General features: G+C 43.3%; 1 protein-coding gene across 4 annotated transcripts in view; it reads right to left on the bottom strand.

The window, feature by feature from the left end:
* rarb (retinoic acid receptor beta) overlaps nt 1-21,629 on the bottom strand; it is a 124,639-nt gene that overhangs the window by 12,165 nt on the left and 90,845 nt on the right. For all 4 annotated transcript variants that reach the window (XM_033046969.1, XM_033046942.1, XM_033046960.1 and 1 more), the window contains one exon: nt 7,683-7,887. In XM_033046969.1, coding sequence (XP_032902860.1) covers nt 7,683-7,887 — 205 coding nt within the window. The remainder of the gene's footprint in view (nt 1-7,682; nt 7,888-21,629) is intronic.

Here is a 21,629-nt window from a genome sequence, read left to right as displayed (position 1 = left end):
CATAAAAAGGGGTTATAAATTTGTGTTCATAAATTTTATGATTTCAATGTCGAATTCATGTCCAAATTATGTTAACACAATTCCTCCTACAGTCATCAAGGCAGACGTGATGCATGGACTCGTTTCCACGGCATGAAATCACAGAGCTTTAAAATCTTCACGTAGTCACTCACGTGACTCCGAAGTAAAATAGTAAGATTAAACGAGAACTTACCAGTTTGAAGTTTGATCTGTATTTTATGAGGAGTTACGATGAGGGATTACGTGCCCTCCGCTCCCACCCTTGATCATATACTTAACTGGTATCTCTTCTCTAATCTTACTATGTTTAGTCATTACAGTTATCTGTGATTTCACACCGCTGCTTTGAAGAATGACACGCATGCGTCCTGGCGGGGTTCTTCACGTAATCCCTCATCGTAACTCCTCATAAAATACAGATCAAACTTCAAACTGCTAAGTTCTCATTTAATCTTACTATTCTGTTGCCCTTTTAAAATGAGAAAGCCTAAGCCTAAAGGCTGGCCCTGGCTCAATGACACCACCAGAGCCCTAAGAAGAGAGTGCAGAAAATCAGGAAGTATAAACCTGATGCTTCAAATTTCCTTTGAACTTCTGAGAAACAATCTTCACAAATACCAGGAAGCAGTAAAGTCTGGGAGAACATAATACTTTTCCAACCTTATTTCCCAAAACGCCCAGAACTCCAAGGTCCTTTTTAGTACCATTACCTCTGTCATATGTCCTGTCCCCAGCACCAGCTTAGCTGGCTCCCCTGCTAAGTGCGAAGAATTTACTACATTTGTCACCAGCAAAGTTAAGAACATCAGAACAAATATTTCCCCTCCCATCCGTGACCTAGCTGTCTCATTGGTCTGTTCTAAATTAGACTGTTTCCATCCCGTTACTCTACTCTCCCTTGTAAAGCTGGTCACCACCATGAAACCTACTACCTGCCCCCTCAACATTGTCCCCTCTGCCCTTCTGAAGGATGTCATTGCAACAGCCGGTCCCAGCATCCTCTCTATCATCAACAGCTCTCTGGCCACTAGCACTGTTCCAACCTGCTTCAAGCACGCGGTGGCCCAGCCCCTCCTGAAAAAACCTAACCTAGACCCCACCTTGCCTAGCAACTACAGACCTATTTCCAAACTTCCTTTCAAAAGTCCTTGAAAAGGTAGTTTTAAGTCAACTGATGCCTTACCTTCACCAAAATACCATCCTGGAAATTTTCCAATCAGGTTTCAAGGCCCACCACAGCACAGTCTGCCTTGTTGAAGGTACATAACGACCTACTTCTCACCATTGACTCCGGCGACTGTGCATTCCTGCTCCTTCTCGACCTCAGCGCAGCATTTGATACAGTCGACCACACCATCCTAATTGACCATCTCCGGTACGGGGTTGGTATTGATCACACTGCCCTGAGCTGGTTCATCTCCTACCTCAAAGGTAGGAGTTTCTCTACAAACATAGGCAACTCTTTCTCCTCCCCAGCTAGCCTCTGCTGCGGGGTTCCACAAGGTTCCATCCTTGGCCCCATTCTCTTCTCCCTGTATATGCTCCCCTTAGGCCAAGTCATTCAAAGGCACGGCATTTCCTTCCACTGCTATGCAGATGATACACAACTCTATCTCCCCCTGTCACCCAACAACTGATCAAATCTACTCAGTCTTATGCACTGCCTCGAGGATATAAAGTGTTGGATGGCCCAGAACTTCCTCCAACTAAACGAGAGTAAGTCTGAGGTCATCCTATTCGGCCCCTCGGACTCCATCAAAACGATAGCAGGCAGCCTTGGAAGCCTTACCCCATTACTCAAACCTCACGTCAAAAACCTTGGCGTGATATTTGACTCTGCGTTGAAGTTTGACAAACAAGTCAATGCCGTGGTAAAAGCTAGCTTCTTCCAGCTTCGGACAATAGCTAAAATAAAACAATTCCTCCAGTTTGATGACCTCGAAAAGATCATCCACACATTTATCTCCTCCTGCCTCGATTACTGCAACTCCCTTTACACTGGCATCAGCCAATCTTCCCTGTCCCACCTGCAACTGGTCCAAAATGTCGCAGCGAGACTCCTGACCGGCATCCGAAAAAGGGACCACATCACCCCGATTCTGGCCTCTCTCCACTGGCTCCCTGTACGTTTCCGAATAAATTTCAAGATCCTTCTTTATGTTTACAAAGCCCTTAACGGGCTTGCCCCCACCTACATCAAAAGTCTGTTTACCCACCACACCACCTCCAGGTCCCTCAGATCGGCCGACTTGGGGTTATTGAACATCCCGTGGTCTAGGCATAAGCTCAGGGGCGACCGCGCTTTTGCGGTTGCAGCTCCTAGACTGTGGAACAGCATCCCTCTTCCCATCAGAACTGCCCCCTCCATCAATTCTTTTAAGTCTAGACTTAAAACCTATTTCTACTCACAAGCATTTCTTGAGGTCCTCTGAGGGAGTGCTGTATGTATGTATGTATGTATGTATTGTTGATCTATATACCACTGTTTGTAGCACGTTAGTACCTGCACTAATGTAAAGCACTTTAATCAACGAGAGTTGTTTTTAAATGTGCTATAGAAATAATAGAAATTGACTTGACTTGACTTTGTACAACTATATTTGGTATTCTCCCTCCATTTTAACAATCTTCTCCTTTTGGATTATTCCTACCATTGTCACATTGCTTTTGGTGGGAGGTGCTATGTGCACACCAATTGATACATTTCCCTATAACAGTGATTATAATTTAAAAGTACACAATTAGTTAAGAAGAACTTTGGGATGTCCTGAAGACACAAGAGGCACAAAATAAATAGGTTGATTCTTTGTAATCCATGCAGCATCTGTGGAATGAAATGAGCAGACAATGTTCAAGGTTGGTAGGAAAGAACTGCGGATGCTGGTTTAAATCGAACATAGGCACAATAGACAATAGACAATAGGTGCAGGATTCGGCCATTCGAGCCTGCACCGCAATTAAATGTGATCATGGCTGATCATCCACAATCAGTATCCCGTTCCTGCCTTCTCCCCATATCCTCTGACTCTGCTATCTTTAAGAGCCCTCTCTATCTCTCTCTTGAAAGTATCCAGAGAACTGGCCTCCACTGCCCTCTGAGGCAGAGAATTCCACACTCACAACTCTCTGGTTGAAAAAGTGTTTCCTCATCCCTTATTCTTAAACTGTGGCCTCTGGTTCTGGACTCTCCTAACATCGGGAACATGTTTCCATGCTTACTTTCATTGACTGATGAACAAGGACCCCCGGATGCCGTTGTACTTTCCCTGTTCCCAACTTGACACCATTTAGATAGTAATCTGCCTTCCTGTTTTTGTTACCAGTGGATAACCTCACATTTATCCACATTAAACTGCATCTGCCATGCATCTGCCCACTCACCCAACCTGTCCAAGTCACCATGCATTCTCATCGCATCCTCCTCACAGTTCACGCTGCCACCCAGCTTTGTGTCAACTGCAAATTTGCTAATGTTACTTGTAAACCTTTCATCTAAATCATTAATATATATTGTAAATAGTTGTGGTCCCAGCACCGAGCCTTGTGGTACCCCACTTGTCACTCACCCTCTGGTTTCAAGTATAAGAGACAAGTCATAATTTTGATGTAATGCTCATCACATGTTAGATTGCAGAAGTTTTGAAGATTTTAAATTCAAGGAGAGTGCAACGCTTTGGCTGACAGACACTAGAAAATGCTGGAGGACATGGGTCTCCCCTGTCTGAAGAAACTTCACCCATTCCTTCTCTCCAGGGATGCTTCCTGTCCCACTGAGTTACTCCAGCATTTTGTGACTATGTTCAAGGTTTGGGCTGAACCATCAATCTGAAGTAGGGTCCCGACCCAAAACATCATCTGCCCATTTCCCTCCATGGATGCTGCCTGACCTGCTGAGTTCATGTAGCAGTTTGTTTTTTGCTTAAGATTTCAGTAATTCTTCCCATTGCAGGGCATTTATTTGGGATTAATTGTATTGGCCAGGAGATGGCAGTAGCTCAACACAAATACAATGGAGATTTACTGCGATGATTTCACAAAACCTTATCTCAGGATCTGGTGAAATATTTGTGCCTGTAGCAATAACCTATCTATTTTGTTTTTAAATGCCATCAGATTTGCTATGCACTTAAATTGCCTGTTTTGAACTTTAAATGGAAGGAAAGTAAAAACCAAACCTTTCTTTTTTCTGGTGTCTGTCAGCCAAAGGGTTGCAAACTCTCCTTGAACCCAAAATCTTCAAAACCTCTGCAATCTAACTGTGATGAGCATTCCACCAAAATTCTGACTTGTCTCTTATACTTGAAACCAGAGGGTGAGTGACTCATTTCTGGAAACTCAGCTACAGTGTTAGTAGAGCTTCATCAGGGCAGGGTAGTGATGTTGGTCTCGTCTTGGCCACAGTCTGGGGCCTCTGTGGGGTAAATCTTATCGGGAGATGGATGGGTGTTGCAGTTCCGCTGGAGTTCCATCCAATGCAAAGTTGGAAGTTGGACATTTTCCTCCATTTGTATTCTTTATTTCGCCTTTCAAAGACGGAAGTAGTCAGCCATGTGTGGAGCCATAGGAAATGGGCGATATCCTCAATTAATATTTCACTTCTGTTTTTACCGTGGAGGAAGATGTGAAGAACTCGGGGCAGTTAAGGAGGATATCTTCTTTGGGGATCGTCAACATTAAAGTAGAGGATGTACTGGACATCCTAAAACATATCAAAGTAGATAAATCTCTGGAGGCTGATCAGGTATATCCAAGATATGTGGGAATTAAGAGGGAAAAATGCAGAAGCTCTGGCCAAGATGTATGCATCATTGTTAGCCACAGGAGAAATGCTGGAGGTCCGGAGGGTGGCTAATGTACTTTTATTTAAGAAGGGTTGCAAATAAAAAACAGGAAGTATAGACCACTAGGCCTAACATCTGTGGTAGGCAGGTTACTGGAGAGGATACTGAGGAGTAAGGTATACATGCATTTGGAAAGACAGGAGTAGATTAGGAACAGTCAACAAGGCTCTATGTGTGAGAGATCATGTTCCATATCGAACATATCGGACATGTTCGATATGGACAACAGCGAGGCCTTTGACAAGGTTCCCAATGGTAGGCTGCTTTAGAATATTAGATCCTTTGGGATCCATGGAAATCTGGCTAATTGGATACATAATTGGTTTAACGGTAGGAAGCAAGTCAAGGCTCTGAGCATAAGGAAGTAATTTTGTATCTTTATCAAACTCTGGCTAGGCCGTATTTGGAGTATTGTGTGCAGTGAGAGGTCACCTATTTACTGGAAGGGTATGAAGGCTCAGGAGAGGGAGCAGAGATTTGCCAGAATGCTGCCTGGATTAGAGGCTTCGGGGAAACCCGATAGAAGTTTATGCAGTCTACTCTCGTTATTAGAGATCTCTTTATAACATATTTCAGTTATATCAGACTGAGACATCCACTCGTGGTGGCGATTGGTGGGTGGAACGGGGTGAGGAGAGAGCGAGCAGTAAAGCACACTTGAAGAGCATTGCATTGGGCATAGGTGTGCAGCAGCTGTGGCAAAGAGAGGTCCTGGGGTGTTGGATGCAGGCGTTGCCCTGGTAACACATACCTCAGTCGCCTGGTAACGGAGCGAGGCTCCCGTTGCACCCCCACCCCCCACCCCACTTCCGCCAGGTCACTAAATAAGCTGCAAGCTGGCACCACGTGGCGTGCATCTGGTTGCATAAGCGAAGGGAGCGAGCAGCATGAAGGCGGTGTGAGTACTGGCCCTGTCCCTGGTGCACCGCGTATGGGGCTGGGGGCTCTGCGGCTCCACGTCCTGTGAGTTCCTCTGGGTTTAACCCTCCAAGCGGCGCTCTGCTACCCACCCGGCCTTGGGTTAAACTAGTTAATAGTTACCCCTATTACTTGGTTATCGCCGACAATCAACAATAACGTACACTATTCCCCCACCCCCATAGTCCATTATAAAGAGGCTTTACTGTATAACTATGAAAGGCATAGAGTTGACAGCCAGAACCTTGTTCCCAGGTTAGAAATAGCAACTGAGAGAGGGCGTAACTTTAAGGACAAAGGAGGAAATGTTAAAGGAGATGTGCCGGGCAAGTGATGGCGAGTGCCATGGATAGTGATGGAAGCATGTATGTTTGTGGCTTTTATAAAGGCACGTGAAAATGCATGGCATGGAGGCAGACAGGCAGAAGCGATTTGTTTATTTGGCATCGCAATTGACACAGACATCATAGGCTGTAGGGACTGTTCCTGTGTTGGACTGTTCCATGTACTGTTTTATGGTTATGTTTTCTGATCTGCAGGGCCTTAATTAGTGGACCTCACAGATTGGTGCTGCGCCTTGTGCTGTTTCTCATCTACGTCAACCTTTAAGATGAGAATGAACAAGGCATTGGTTTGTGAATGTGCAGATGACAGTAAAATTGGTGATATCATAGATAGTGAAGAAGGTTATCAACATTTACACCAGGATCTTGATCCGCTGGATAAGTGGGCTGATGAACGGCAGATAAGTGTGAGGCATTGCAAGTTGGGAAGTCAAACGATAGGACTTTCACAATGATCAGTTGGTCCTTGGGTAGTGCTGTAGAACAGAGGGATTGAGGAGCACAAGTACATAGCTCGATGAAAGTGGTGTCACAGGTAGACAGGCTAGTGAGGAAGGTTTTTGGCATGCTGTTCTTCATCATTAAAGGGATTGAGTATAAAAGTTGGGATGTTATGTTGCAATTGTACAAGACATTGCTGAGCCCACACTTGGAATATTATGTTCAGTTTTGGCCACCCTGCAATAGAAAAGATGCCATCAAGTTGGAAAGAGTGCAGAAAAGATTTACTAGGAAATTGCCAGATGTCGTGGGCTTAAATTATTGGAATGGGCAGGCAAGGACTTTATTCCTTGGAGTGTAAGGAGGCTGAGGGGTGATCTTACAGAGGTTTATAAAATCATGACAATCACGGTGAATGCACTCTGTCTTTCTGCTGAAGTCACACAGTTCGTGACCCCTAATCCTACCTTGGCAATGGAATACTACGGTCCTTGATGGGCCAATCCCAGTCAGACCTCTTGCATTACCATGGAGTACTTTTATTCTAATTGTGTATTGCACTAATGTCTTGTTTATTTAACAGTCTTTTCCTTGTTTTATAGAATTAATGTGTAAATGATATAGAATGTACGTTTTTGTGTGCTATCTGAGTCCATGTACTTATGATGCAGTTGCAATCAAGATTTCCATTGTACCTGTACCTCACCGTACTTGTGTATATGACAATAAACTTCACTTGACTTGACTTGAACTTTACCCCTTGACTTGTGATATCTGAACAGAATTCTGGAGAGCGAACAGTGTGAGAAGGTCAATTCTATTAACGTGACAACAATATTTAGTGAAACTAATCTTATGAAAAGGATTTTACTGTAATTACACTGATCCTAATGGGTTATTTTGTTCATTATGCAAATAAACCTCATTATTATCCAGTTAAAATCTCCCATCACTGTAAAACTCCTATAGATCCACACTTCTAATTGGCTTATTGTATGATGGGAATACCAAAAGCTTTGAAGCACTTTGCATGAGGTAGTAATTGCAATCACGACTTGCAGAGAGTAGAACAGTTACAGAAAACACAGTATTTTTCCCCTGAATTTAACACACCTACCCCCACAGATCAAGCAGATGGCACTCAGGAGGCCAGTTTCAGTGTCGTCCATTTCCAGTGGCAGGAGTTGCTTGGCAAATGTAAAGACAAGGTCTGTCAGGGGCCCAAAACCTGCATTGTGCATCTGAGTCCTGTTCAACGTAAGGCCATCGGAGAAGGTCATCGTGTCTTGCTCTGGTGTGTATCGGGTGCAGATCCGGAGAATCTGTTGGTGTGAAATAAAAAAACACAACTTAGTTTTCTTTTATAAAGGATACACTGCTACTGAAGAGTTGCAAATAGGATGAGAAGCTTGATACTCTGAATGTCTTTAATGAATGTTATTTAAATGTCTTATTGACTTAAATATTTAAGGTTAAAGGTTAACCTTTAGAAAGGTTAAAAAAAAAAACGAATTATTAAATTATTTTTTCAGGCGATGCATGTCTTATAACAGTACTTCAAATAGATTAATTATGTGAAGAATATAAATGTTTCAACGTGGTTGCACCTTGTATAAATGCAAGTTTGAAATCTGATAATAGATACCCAGTGGTCATGGCAGAAGAAAGGGAAACAAGGCATGCAATCATTTTGAAACAAAGATGGAATGGTAGTCAAGTGGATGACACCATTGCTTCTTCTGTTTTCTGTGTGAGTTTAACCTCTCTGGGAGTGGATGAAACAATTCCAATTCAGTGTTCCCATTCCAGAAATGAATTCCCATTATCCTGCAGGGTCTGGAATGAGAGTGTTTTGTTGTGCCTGAAGGAAATGTCCATCTGACCAGACCTATCCAATCAAGGCAGGAAAAAAGCAGATTAGAAAGAACACGCCGCATCTGTTAAAACTATGGACCTGTCCCACTTAGGTGATTATTTAGGCGACTACAGGTGACTGCCGAAAAGTTTTCAACATGTTGAAATTCTTTCGGCGACAGTGGCGCCAATTTGGGCTGTCGTAGGTTGATGTAGGTTGTCGTAGATGCTGTCGTAGGTTGTCGCCAGGTTAACGTAGGTTGTCGCCAGGTGATGTAGGTTGTCACCGGTGCTGACTTCGGTGAATTCCATTGTCCTAGTCGCTGGCAGTCGCCTAAAAAATCGCCTGTGGGACAGGCCCATTATGCCCATTATGCATGCTAAATAACAGAAGCAGTATGCATGTCATCATCCAGACAAAATATTAAAGTGCTGCAGTCCTGCCTCATTCATTTGTTAAACATTTAACCTGAAGAGGAGGTGCCATGAATATCCCATATTTTACAATGATGGAATCCAACATAGTACCTACAAGTTTCCGTTCATATGATATACCACTCTGACTTGGAAATATATGACTAATCCATCATTGGAACTGGGTCAAGATCCTGAAGCTCTTTACCTAACAAAACCTTCACACATGCACTGTAGTGGCTCATCACAACTTCCCAAGGATAAATAGGGATGGGCGATAAATGTTGGATTTGTCAATGATAGCTGCCAAGAAATATGCTGCAAAACATATTATTGTGGCCACAGTCACAGGGCGATTACACATTCGTGGAGTGCGGCCACAGCTCTTGCCATTAATAATCCTGTGCATGGTCTGTCTATTAGTCACATCCAACAGAATTAGTTACACAGACATTGGTGTATCAGGTCATGCTGTTGCCTCACAATGACATGGATTCCGTCCAGACCTATTTGTGTGGAGTTACACAATCTCCATATTTCTCCCTGTAAGCTCTGCTTGGGTCACATCCCAAAGATGGAGCAGTGGAGGGATTAATTGGTAGGTTAATTGGCTTCTGTAAATGACCATTGGTGTACTAGAGTGATAAGACATGGGCATGTGTGGAAGATTCAGTTGTGGGAAAGTAAGTGGGGGAACTAAGTGGTGGCATAGTTTCATTGGCAGATTAGCCTTCCTGTATAGAAACATAGAAAATAGGTGCAGGAGCAGGCCATCCGGCCCTTCGATCTTCTAAATTCTAGTGAGTACAAGCCGAGTCTATCCAGTCTTTCTTCATATGAGAGTCCTGACATCCCAGGAATCAGTCTGGTGAACCTTCTCTGTACACCCTCTGTACTCCCTCCCAAATATCATATGAAATTAATTCACTAGGGAGGCAAGGATTGATACTGCCCTAGCACACACTCAGGGTTTATTGCGTTGATGAACATTATGTGTATGGAACCAAGTAACCCAAAGTTGTAATGTGCACAATATCTGCTATTCGGTCCCACTCGCTAGAATTTAGAAGATTGAGGGGGGATCTTATAGAAACTTACAAAATTCTTAAGGGGTTGGACAGGCTAGATACAGGAAGATTGTTCCCGATGTTGGGGAAGTCCAGAACAAGGGGTCACAGTTTAAGGATAAGGGGGAAATCTTTTAGGATCGAGATGAGGAAAACATTTTTCACACAGAGAGTGGTGAATCTCTGGAATTCTCTGCCACATAAGGTAGTTGAGGCCAGTTCATTGGCTATATTTAAGAGGGAGTTAGATGTGGCCCTTGTGGCTAAAGGGATCAGGGGGTATGGAGAGAAGGCAGGTACAGGATACTGAGTTGGATGATCAGCCATGATCATATTGAATGGCGGTGCAGGCTCGAAGAGCCGAATGGCCTACTCCTGCACCTATTTTCTATGTTTCTATGTTTCTAATCACATTCTGCAATATTTAAGTTCATAACACAAAATAATCCTGTGCCATGCAATGCAATAAGCTCCGTCCCTGTGTATGCCATTCTGTTTTCATAATAGAAGCCTATAGTAAATCGACTGTTAATGTACCTCTGAGAAGGCATGTTATAGTAAATATGCAGGTGCTGGGTTGTATTATATGAAAAAATGTTCACTTTAGGGAATCTGGATGGATGGCTGAGAAAGGAAACAAAACTGAGAAACCTATTACAATCAGGCTGCATAATACTTAAATCATGGGGATTATTTACTGACTTTTGCACTCTTAAACTGTATTAATGTTGAGCCTATTAATATCAATAACTTATGAATGCTGTATAAATGTATGCTGTATATGGTTCCAAACATATTTTAGCTGTTGTCGACACCTTATAACCTCAGCAGCAAGTTAACAGTGGGACTATTCTTTACAGACTGACTGCAAAAAAAAAGCAGGCAGCTAAGACTAAGTGAGAGTGAAATGAATTCTTTGGTTGGGGTCTGAGTCATAGCTTTCCAATAAATTTAAAAGACATACATCAAGTATGTAATTTCCTTTTTTCAATTTTAGGCAGATTTACTAAGTATTAGAGAGGAGTGCTCACAGCTCCCACATTTAGTGATAGAGGATCATTGGATCGTACAGTAACTTCACTGATCCTATTGTGGAAAATTTCATATCCACGGCAGAGTTTCTATTAAATTTGGCATCAGGAGTTTATTTTTACTGCTAAATATATAGTCATATGATAGCATGACCTAGGTCATGAGAATAAAAACCCTTATTGTGTGTGTTGGATACTCATTGTGCCCTCACAGGCATTTGTCCTCTCTTCCATATGATGGTTTGGTGGGATCAGACCACTCTTAAAATAGTATGCTGCTTATAATAATTGGTTAGATATTCACAGTGATTCAGTCTAATCTTCATTGATTTATGTATTCTGACAATGAATGTTAAAGGAGGAAAACTATCACCCTTGAAACACGTTTTTTTGTGGGGGCAGGAGGTTTAGCTGCCGCATGCCTCATTTCCAAGTCTGCTTCAGACTGTCTGAAACTAGTGCAGCATTTTAGTGCAGACTGTAGTTAACTTATTGCCTGATGAAAACCATACTGTAACTGCTTTGAAAGGTTCTGTTAATGGCCTCATTGACTCACGTCTCATCTATGGTCATATCTTCTCTATTTTCATGGTGGATGAGGCAAAGTCCTAAATCAGACTGGACCAGCGCAATTCAAGCAAATTCCAGACACACATAGAATCTCAAATGCATTTTAACAGCCGACTGCAGTTAAGAGGTGAGGTAAGAGTGACAGGCCAGATAAAAAAACAAACATTTCCAGGTTGTTTTGCATTGCTCTGTTAAATTGACTGGGTACTCTCTAGCATGAGGAACTACATCAAATTATACCTTGCAATGTCTGCTTCGTAGTGCCATGTTACTGGGACAATAAGGCAGTATTAGTCCAGATGCGGCATCATTGGGCACAATCAAGCCAACTGGTTGTTCATAGTACAACGTCGAACTGCAACTCCATTAAGATAAATCTCATATTTGACTTGTATTCTTTCACATGACCCAGATTGCAATCCAGACTTTACCCTACCACACTCCAAATGTTCCAATGCCCCTCGAAGTTTCAATCCCCAACATCCATTTCTCTACATTATCAATCGTTTTGGCCAAGCAACTACGCTTTGTTCGTGTGGCCAACTGGGTCTCCCAGTTGCCACCCATTCTAATTCCCCTTCATTCCCACAACAACCTGTTTATCCTCTTCCTCCACAGCCAAGAGGAGGGCAAATGCAAACTCGAGGAATCATCCCCCGTCATATTCCACCTGGTTAATCTTCAACCCAATGGCATGAACACTGAATTCACATTTAGGAGACTCACCCCCATTCTGATTCTTTCCCTTTCCTCCCATCTACATTGTCTTCTTACACAACCCCCTTGTTCCCACTGTACCCTAAGACCCTTACTTCTTTTCCCTTCCCCACCTACACCATCTGTTTATCGCACATATTGCCACTGAATCTCAAACTGCCCCCACTAATTACCCTTCCTCTACCTTCATTGTTCCAATCTGCCACAATCGCCCCTTCTTTGGACCCACTCTTCACCTTCCTGTCTTATCAGATCCCAGAATCTGCAATCTTTTGTTCTCCACTAATCACCTCCTCCACCTGTGTTCCCTGTCGATCAACCGCTCTTCATCTGTATCTACCTATCACAAGCTCTTGCTCCACCCCTCCCAGTCATCTTTTTTACATTGGCTTTTTCCAACCCAGAGAAGGGTCTCAACCCGAAACCTTGGCTGTTCATTTCCCTCCACAGATGCAGCGTGAGCTGTTGTGTTCCTCCAGCAGCTCTCTTTTTTTTGCATTCCTGGACTTTTGATTTGGGTCATAATAGAATTAGGCCATTCTCCCTCTCAAGCATGTTCTGTCATTTAATGAAATCATATTTCATCCATCTGTTTTGGTTCAATTTCCTTTTGTAACCTTGACTCACAAAGTGCTGGAGTAACTGAGTGGGCAAGGTTGCATCGCTGGACCTCATATCCTCCACAAATGCTGCCTGACCCACTGAGTCACTTCAGAACTTTGTGCCTTTTTGCAAACCAGCATTTGCAGTTCCTTTTGTCTAAATCTTAGGTTTAAACTAATTTCTTGAGCTGGCATCAATTACTGTTTGTGTGAGGAAGGTGCACACCATTCTAACAGACTTTGAATAAGTGTTTCCCAACTTCTCTTCTCATGGTCTAGTTTTGAGTTGCTGATCACATTCCTCTGAAGTAATTCGATGATAATTAGAACAGTTTCTCCACTTTGTTAGAAAAATACAAATACAGAGTATATTTTAAATGGTGACACACCTGGAAACAATGACCTCAAAGAGACATGTCAGCAAATATGTAGATACAGCAGGCAGTTAGGAATGGGACTTGCAAGAGGATTTCAGTGCAGGAGTATAAATGTATTACCACAATTAAATAGGGACTTGATGCAGCCACATTTGGAGTATTGCACATAAATAGTAAGATTAAACGAGAACTTACCAGTTCGAAGTTTGATCATTATTTTATGAGGAGTACGTTGAGGGAATGCGTGAAGAACCCCGCCAGGACGCATGCGTGTCATTCTTCAAAGCAGCGGTGTGAAATCACAGATAACTGTAATGACTTAAACATAGTAAGATTAGAGAAAGAAATACCAGTTGAGTATATGATCATGGGTGGGAGCGGAGGGCACGTATTCCATCAACGTACTCCTCATAAAATAATGATCAAACTTCGAACTGGTAAGTTCTCGTTTAATCTTACTATTTTACTTCGGAGTCACGTGAGTGACTACGTGAAGATTTCAAAGCTCTGTGATTTCATGTCGTGGAAACGAGTCCATGCATCACATCTGCCTTAATGACTGTACGAGGAATTGTGTCAACATATTTTAGACATGAATCCGACATTGAAATCCATGAATTGATTAACACAAATTATAGCCCCTATTTATGGGGTAATTAAATTACAGAACTTAAATTGTTTCTGCAAATGTTCCAGGTTTAATGACTGGTTTATGATAAAATAGTTGGAGTGTTTTTTCCCCTGACCATCCTGCTGCCTTGAGGATTTGGTCCATTGGTACATCCAACTGCATAGCTGCCGATGTAGCTGCAGCCCTGGTGGAATGAGATTTAAAATATTAGTATCCACCCCAGCCTGTGTTAGAACCTGTTTCAGCCATCTTGAGATGGTCTGGACTGACACTTTTTTGTGTGGTTGCTTATGGCTGACTAAAAGTGCCTTCTCATTGCCTCTGATGATTTTCGTTTTCTCCATATATAACGACAAATGTTTTACTATACAGAGACGATCATCTGTTAGGTAAGACCTAAATTTGATATTGAGGCCCGCTGATCCCTGTCTGTTCTGTTTCACTAATTCATAAGTATGAAACGTAATGTTTTCAGATGAAGAAGTCATGTTGTCCAGTCTTAATTTATGTAATGACTGTACCCTTTGTGCCGTGACCAATGCCATTAGCATGACTGTTTTTAATGTCAGTCTATGTAGGGACAGAGCTGTTGCTGGAGACCAATTCCTGAGCATCTTCAGGACAATACTCACATCCCATATTTGGGAGTACCTGGTTCTTGGGGGATTAGTATTAAAAATTCCCCTCATAAGTTTTGTTACCAGTGGGTGAGTTCCAACAGAGTGACGCTCTGTTCCTTGCCATAGATAAGTCGATAAGGCACTTCTGGCGCAGTTGATGGCACTATAACTGAGCCCCTCATCATAATGGAGGCCTGCCAGGTATTCCAGAACAGACGGGATGTTCATATCTCTGTAGGTGATGCTGTTTTTGTTACAATACATCTCCCACTTCCTGATATAGACCGGATACTGTTTTTTGGTGGACTGTCTTTGGGCCGCCAAAATCATATTCACTGTTCGGTCCGTCAGTCCCAGCTGTAGTAGAGGTATTTTTAAACTCTACAAATTAATAAATTCAAATAGTTATGGCATGGGTGGCTATCCCTTGTTACGGGATGAACCAACAAGTCTGGTCTATTCGGGATGGTGATACATGGTTCTAATACCATGTTCATTATCACTGGGAACCATGGTTGAGTAGGCCAATCGGGTACTACCAAAATACCAGACGCAGAGTCCTGCTGTATTTCCCTTAATACCCGACTGATGAGGCAGAAAGGAGGGAATGCATAAATAAACAATTTCCCCCCAATGCAGCGAAAATGCATCTGTCGCCGCTGCCCCAGGGTCTGGTTCCCATGAAACATAATTTGATAACTGGTGATTAAGCCTGGATGCGAATAGATCGATATCTGGTGTTCCATATCGTGCTGTAATATCAGCAAATACTTTTTATTCAACATCCATTCAGTGATTTCATTAAATTTGCGTGACCTGGTGTCTGCCACTAAATTTAGTTTATCTGGTAGGTAAGTAGCTGATATCCAAATATCTCTCTGGATACACCACTGCCAAATTGTATTAGCCAGATTGTCACATGATGTCGATTTGTTTCCATCCATGTGGTTGATATATGCTACCACGGTGGTATTGTCAATCTGTAGTCTAACATGCTGGTGATATGACCCAATACAATATGACTTTAGGCCATAGAATGCACCCAACATTTCCAGGTAGTTTATGCCCAGTGTTAGTAATAATGATGCCTCCTGAGCAGTCCATCTACCTCCACAGCTGGAGATGGAATTGGTGGCACCCCAACCAAGTGCACTGGCGTCAGTTTGTAGTACCATGGAAGGGTTACTGACAATGATTGGATTGGAACAAAGCCAGATGTTATCTATCCACCATTTTAGTTCCATTATAGCTTTGATTGGTAGCTTCATTGGTCTGTCAAAATGACCAGCATTGATTTTGAGTGCTTGTATTTTTGCTCTCGGTAAATTTTGGTAATGTAAAGGTCCAAATTGTGTGGCTGGAAAAGCAGCCACCATTTTGCCAATTACTTTTGCTACCAATCTGATGGACGGTTACTGATGTCAATGAGGTTATTGCAAGCCTCTATTAAGTCTATAGCCTTTCCCTTTGGCAAAGTCACCGACATGTGAACTGAGTCAATGGTGAACCCCAAATAGTCCATAGTAGTGGAAGGCGTTAATTTAGATTTAACTGGATGGATAATAAACCCCAGTTTTTCAAATAACTGTTTTGGGGCTGTTACAGTTTGTTTGGCCAATTCCAAAGTTTTGCCCACAATAAGTATGTCATCTAGATATGCCATGACCATGTGTTTTCGTTTCCGTAGAAACGCTAGGGCTGGTTTCAAAATTGTAGTGAACAGCCTGGGGGCTGATGTTAATCTATTTGGCAGCGCTCTATATTTCCAGACCTGTCCCATCCAGTTGAATTTTAAGTAACATCTGTGGTCACCTTGTATAGGCACTGAATAGTAAGCATTTTTTAATCGATGCTAGCCATGAAGTAACCTTTGGAAATCAATTGTTTAGCAGTAACAAAGGTATCCATTTTAAAATGAATATATTGTACAAATGTATTCAATTTGGTCAGATCTATGATGATGCGACAACCACCATCTTTTTTGATTTTGGTAAAGATATTGGACACGAATTCTAGCGGTTCGTGTTGGGATTTTTCAATTACCCCTTTTGCGTAAAGCCGCTCCAGTTCAGCCTGCGCTTCTGATTTTTCTTTACCGGAAAGTACGAACATTCGGTTCGGTATATGTTGAACTGGAGGGCTGTACTTGTGTATAATTCTATTGTATATCCCTGGATACTGCTTAAATATAAGTATCGGTAGTTAACATACTCCATGCATCCAGAAAAGAGAGTAATCCCCCCCCCCCCCCCAACCTCCATGCTCCCTGCAATTTGTAGGGAACCAGACCCACCTACCTCCATAGTTACCAGTGGCAGGTTTACTTCTTTTTGTAAATCCTTCGTTGATGTTGAGGCGTCGGTGTCTGGGTTTGTGGTTTGGTTGATGTTGGAGGTTTGCGTATCTTCCAAGAAGGCCGGTCTGGGCCATGGCCTAAGAAAGACTCATGTTTGGTGTACAGGACTTTCGAGCTTTCACCAGTCGGTCTTGTTCTACTGGTGGGTGCGTAAGGGTGCTGTCTATGGCCGTGTGTTGCAAAGCAGTGCCAGTGCATCCTGTTGGTCCTGCGACATGTCCTTCTCATCCACTGTGCGGGTGAAAGCTGTTATCCCCGCTGTTTAGGAGTTTCAATATACAATTATTTACTACAGGAAACATTCCGGGATATACAGTTACCCGGTGTCAGGTGTCCTCCAGGTTTTGGCCAGTCTGGTCTGGCTGTATGAAGTTGGACACCATGTCCAGTAGATTTTCACGTTCCTGCACCCCCTGCACACTTGATTTCTGTTCTGCAAACCCCTCTTCAGGATCAGCCCAGAACTGACCCCCTGTACTCCCCTCTGACGAGGGAGAAGCACTGTGCAGCCCTACAAGAGGTGCTGCTGTGGGTTTTACATAGAGCCCACAGTGACTCGACTCCATCTCCCGGAGCCTGTCACGTTGGAGCAAATGCTCCACACACCGCTCCATCCGGCTCCAGCGCTCACGGTCGCTGGCCGCCCGCGGCTGCTCAAAGTCGGACTCCTCTGAGTCCACGACTTTGATGGTTTTTTGTCTTGCCTTACCGCCCGGCCGCGGAGTGGATCTTACCGGTGCGGAGGCGACATCGGGCACAGCTGATCCCATTATAGGTGATTTAAGTGCCGCTGGCCGCTGCTAGCCCACCAGCTTTGTCGCAGCCCGTTGGTTTCTCCACCTGTAATCAGCATGGGAAAACACAAAAAGACCGCAGCTCTTACCTGCAGGTCCTGGTTTAAATTGTCGCTACGGGGGAACGTCGTTCCACCCCGCCTCCTGCCGTTTTCGACTTGTCAAAAGTCGACGGCCCCATCTGAATAGTCTCCCACCCGGCCGTGGTGTTCTGGCCGGCGCGGGACCAAATGTCGGCACAGCTGATCCCACTTACAGGGCTTGTGCCTTCAGCTGCTGCTAGCTCCCGCAACTTCGCGGTCCTCCCCAGGCAGCTTCACTCGCAACACTTGTGGACACTATTTTGTCCAGCTTCCCCCCCTGTGTAAAAACAGCACGGGGACAAAAACTACCGCAGAGTAAATCACTTACCTGCAGGTCGCGGTTTCAAACTTACCGCTGCGGGAGAACGCTCCACCCCGCCTGTCGTTTCGCAAGCGTGAAAGCGATATAATAATAATAATAATGGATGGGATTTATATAGCGCCTTTCTAATACTCAAGGCGCTTTACATCGCATTATTCATTCACTCCTCAGTCACACTCGGTGGTGGTAAGCTACTTCTGTAGCCACAGCTACCCTGGGGCAGACTGACGGAAGCGTGGCTGCCAACCTGCGCCTACGGCCCCTCCGACCACCACCAATCACTCACACACATTCACACACAGGCAAAGGTGGGTGAAGTGTCTTGCCCAAGGACACAACGACAGTATGCACTCCAAGCGGGATTCGAACCGGCTACCTTCCGGTTGCCAGACGAACACTTAGCCCATTGTGCCATCTGTCGTCCGCATGCGTCCTGGCGGGGTTCTTCACGTAGTCACTCACGTGACTCCGAAGTAAAATTTGGGTCCTTCACTTGAAAAGAGGTTCTACTTTTCTACAGAAGGAGTGCAGTGAAGATTTGCCAGAAGTTCCTGACAAAAAGGGTTCTATTCTCCGGGGTTTACAGGAATAATGGATAATGAAACACACAACATATTGAATGGTTGAGTGGGAAAGGATGTTCCCTTGGGCTGAGGAATCCAGATCTATGGGTCACAAAATATGAGGGTGGCTATTTCGGACTGAAATGAGGAGGAATGTCTTCACTTACAGGTAGATGAATACATGGACGTCTTTACATCAAAGGACAGTGGAGGCTCAGTCTTTGAGCTACCGGCAGGTTTCTGTACATTAGAAGAAGCAAGGAATATGAAGATTTGCAAAAAAAATTGTTGTTTGATTATATTAGCCAAAATTATCTTGAATGCTCCATTTGGTCACTCCCATTTCGAGATGTGAGGCCAGTATTTTTCACAGACCTCATCTACACTGTAATTTTGTGTCTGATGAAAAATGGCCATTGTACAATATTTGGTGATAATGTGCATTCCCGGAGGCCTCGGTGTGCATACATGTCACAAAGACAGAGTAATTGCACCTATTTTCTGAAAGTGCGCTCTTGGGGTTCATTGTAGCCAAGGTTGTTTACTTATTGTTTTTTCTTAATCCATCACATTGTCCTCATAAATGCCGCCTCAGGTGATAGAATTTCAAGGTCAGTGACATTCAATATGCACCCTGTATAGTTCTGTGAAAAATGAAAGCTGGTTCATCTGGCGTCTCTTTGCTATTTGGTCCCACTTTGGTCTGAAGAGTTTCTGCAGTGTTTGTCTCAATTTCCTGCCTATGTTGGGAAAACTGGATAATCCTCGGCTGCAGATCATTGTCTCCGGCAACTTTCATGTCTCATCTAAATTAATACATTTTGCAATGTTAACGTTGCTATTCTCAACACAGGCGTTGTTAGCATTAATGATAAGCTCTCAAATTCCTCTGGTTTCACCCTGTAGCAATTGTATCTAAAATAATTACCTCTTTGTGAGTTGCAACAGGAGATTCATTCTCTCCCTTACCCTGAAGACAACTAACCGCTTTGGAAGACAGACAACTGACTGGGTCATACACAATCAGTGTTTGTAGACATCGCCAGTCTGTGGTAGGCTTATGCTATTTGCTGTTCACCACATAAAATGTGTGAAGTTGTCAGTTAAATAACTATAATGCCCTATTTCTGCATGTTTTAGGGCCTGCAAAATAAAGCTGCCGTCTAGCTGGTATTTAAAGGCTTTTTAGTGTTTATATGTGTTTATCTTCCTTATAAAACATCCCCCAGTGCTAGCCTCCCACAGTCGGCTGAGTCTATATCTTGTAGTTCGCAGAAATAAGGTTTTCTGTTATTCAAAGCATACGTGAATTTCCAGACTGACTTTGATTTATTGGCGGCTTTTCATTAAGCCAGAATGGCTACATTTTCCGCAGTAATTTGCAGAAGGTTGTTCAGTGGGATATTTCAGAGATCCTACATGAAACATAAAACAGTTCAGCACAGGAACAAGCTCTTTGCCTGCAATGTCTGTGCCGAATATGGGGCCACATTAAACTAATCTCCTCTGTCTGCACATGATCCATGTCCCTCCATTCTCTGCATATCCATGTGACTAAACAATAACCTCTTAAATGCCACTATCATAGCTGCCACCACCAACCACCATCCTGGCGGCACATTCCAGGCATTCGCTGTCCTCTGTTTAAAAAAATTGTCTTGCACATCTCTTTTAAACTTTGCCACCCTTATCTTAGAGTTATGCCCTCTGGTCTTTGACATTTCAACCGTGGGAATAAAGCTCTGATTGTCTACCCTATCATTGTCTCTATAATTTTATATATCATGCTTCCGCACAGCCTCTGATACTCCAGAGAAAACAATCCAACTTTGTCTAACCTCTCCTTTAGATAATATCAATTAATTCAGATCAGTAATTGTTTATCTCCATTCTTAAACTGGGCAAAGTGGAGAAAGAGTGTGTGCGTCCATCTGTGTCTGTCTGACCAAACGTGTTTACATGTGCCTGTGACTGTCTGTGTGCAAATGCTACTATGTTCATGTGTATGTACCTTGGTATTTATACCAACTATTCTCAATTGAGCAGTTGTGCCATCTCTCGCACATAGGTAGAAAAATGAGTTTTGTTTTAGTTTATTCTTTATTGTCACGTGTACTGAGGTACAGTGAGAAGATTTTGTTGCATGCTATCCAGTCATGCATGATTACAATTGAGTCATTCACAGTGTATAGATGCATGATAAGGGAATAACGTTTAGTGCAAGGTAAAGCCAGCGAAGTCCCATCAAGAATAGTCTGATGGTCACCAAAGAGGTAGATAGTAGTTCAGCACTGCTCTCTAGTTGTTAGTAGGATGATTAAGTTGCCTGATAACTGCTGGGAAGAAACTGTCCATGAATCTGGAGGTGTGCGTTTTTATACCTTTTGCCTGATGGGAGAGGGGAGAAGAGGGAGTGGCCAGGATGCGACATCCTTGATTATGCTGCTGGCCTTGCCGAGGCAGCGTGAGGTATAAATGGAGTCAATAGAAGGGAGGTTGGTTTGTGTGATGGTCTGAGCTGTGTCCACAATTTGCTGCAATTTCTTGTGGTCCTGTACGGAGCTGTTCCCAAACCAAGCTGTGATGCATTTTTATGGTGCATCCGTAGACGTTGGTGAAAGTTGTAGACGATATGACGAATTTCCTATGTCTTTTAATGAAGTAGAGGCGTTGGTGTGCTTTCTTGGCTGTTGCGTCAATAAGGGTGGTCCAGGAGAATTTGTTGGTGATATTGACGCCTAAGAATTTGAAGTTGTCAACCATCTCTACTTTAGCACCGTCAATGCAAACTGGGGTATGTTTACCGCTTTGCTTCCTGAAGTAGATCACTATCTCCTTTGTTTTAGACATTAGACAATAGGTGCAGGAGTAGGCCTTTCAGCCCTTCGAGCCAGCACCGCCATTCTCTGTGATCATGGCTGATCATCCACAATCAGTCCCCCGTACCTGCCTTCTCCCCATATCCCTTGACTCCGCTATCTTTAAGAGCTCTATCTAATTCTCTCTTGAAAGCATCCAGAGAATCGGCCTCCACTGCATTCTGAGACAGAGAATTCCACAGAT

This window comes from Amblyraja radiata, chromosome 2 (assembly GCF_010909765.2).
Source record: "Amblyraja radiata isolate CabotCenter1 chromosome 2, sAmbRad1.1.pri, whole genome shotgun sequence".
Taxonomy (NCBI): domain Eukaryota; kingdom Metazoa; phylum Chordata; class Chondrichthyes; order Rajiformes; family Rajidae; genus Amblyraja; species Amblyraja radiata.
The sequence above is the reverse complement of the archived record's forward strand: the minus strand, read 5'-3'. Positions and strand labels throughout refer to the sequence as shown.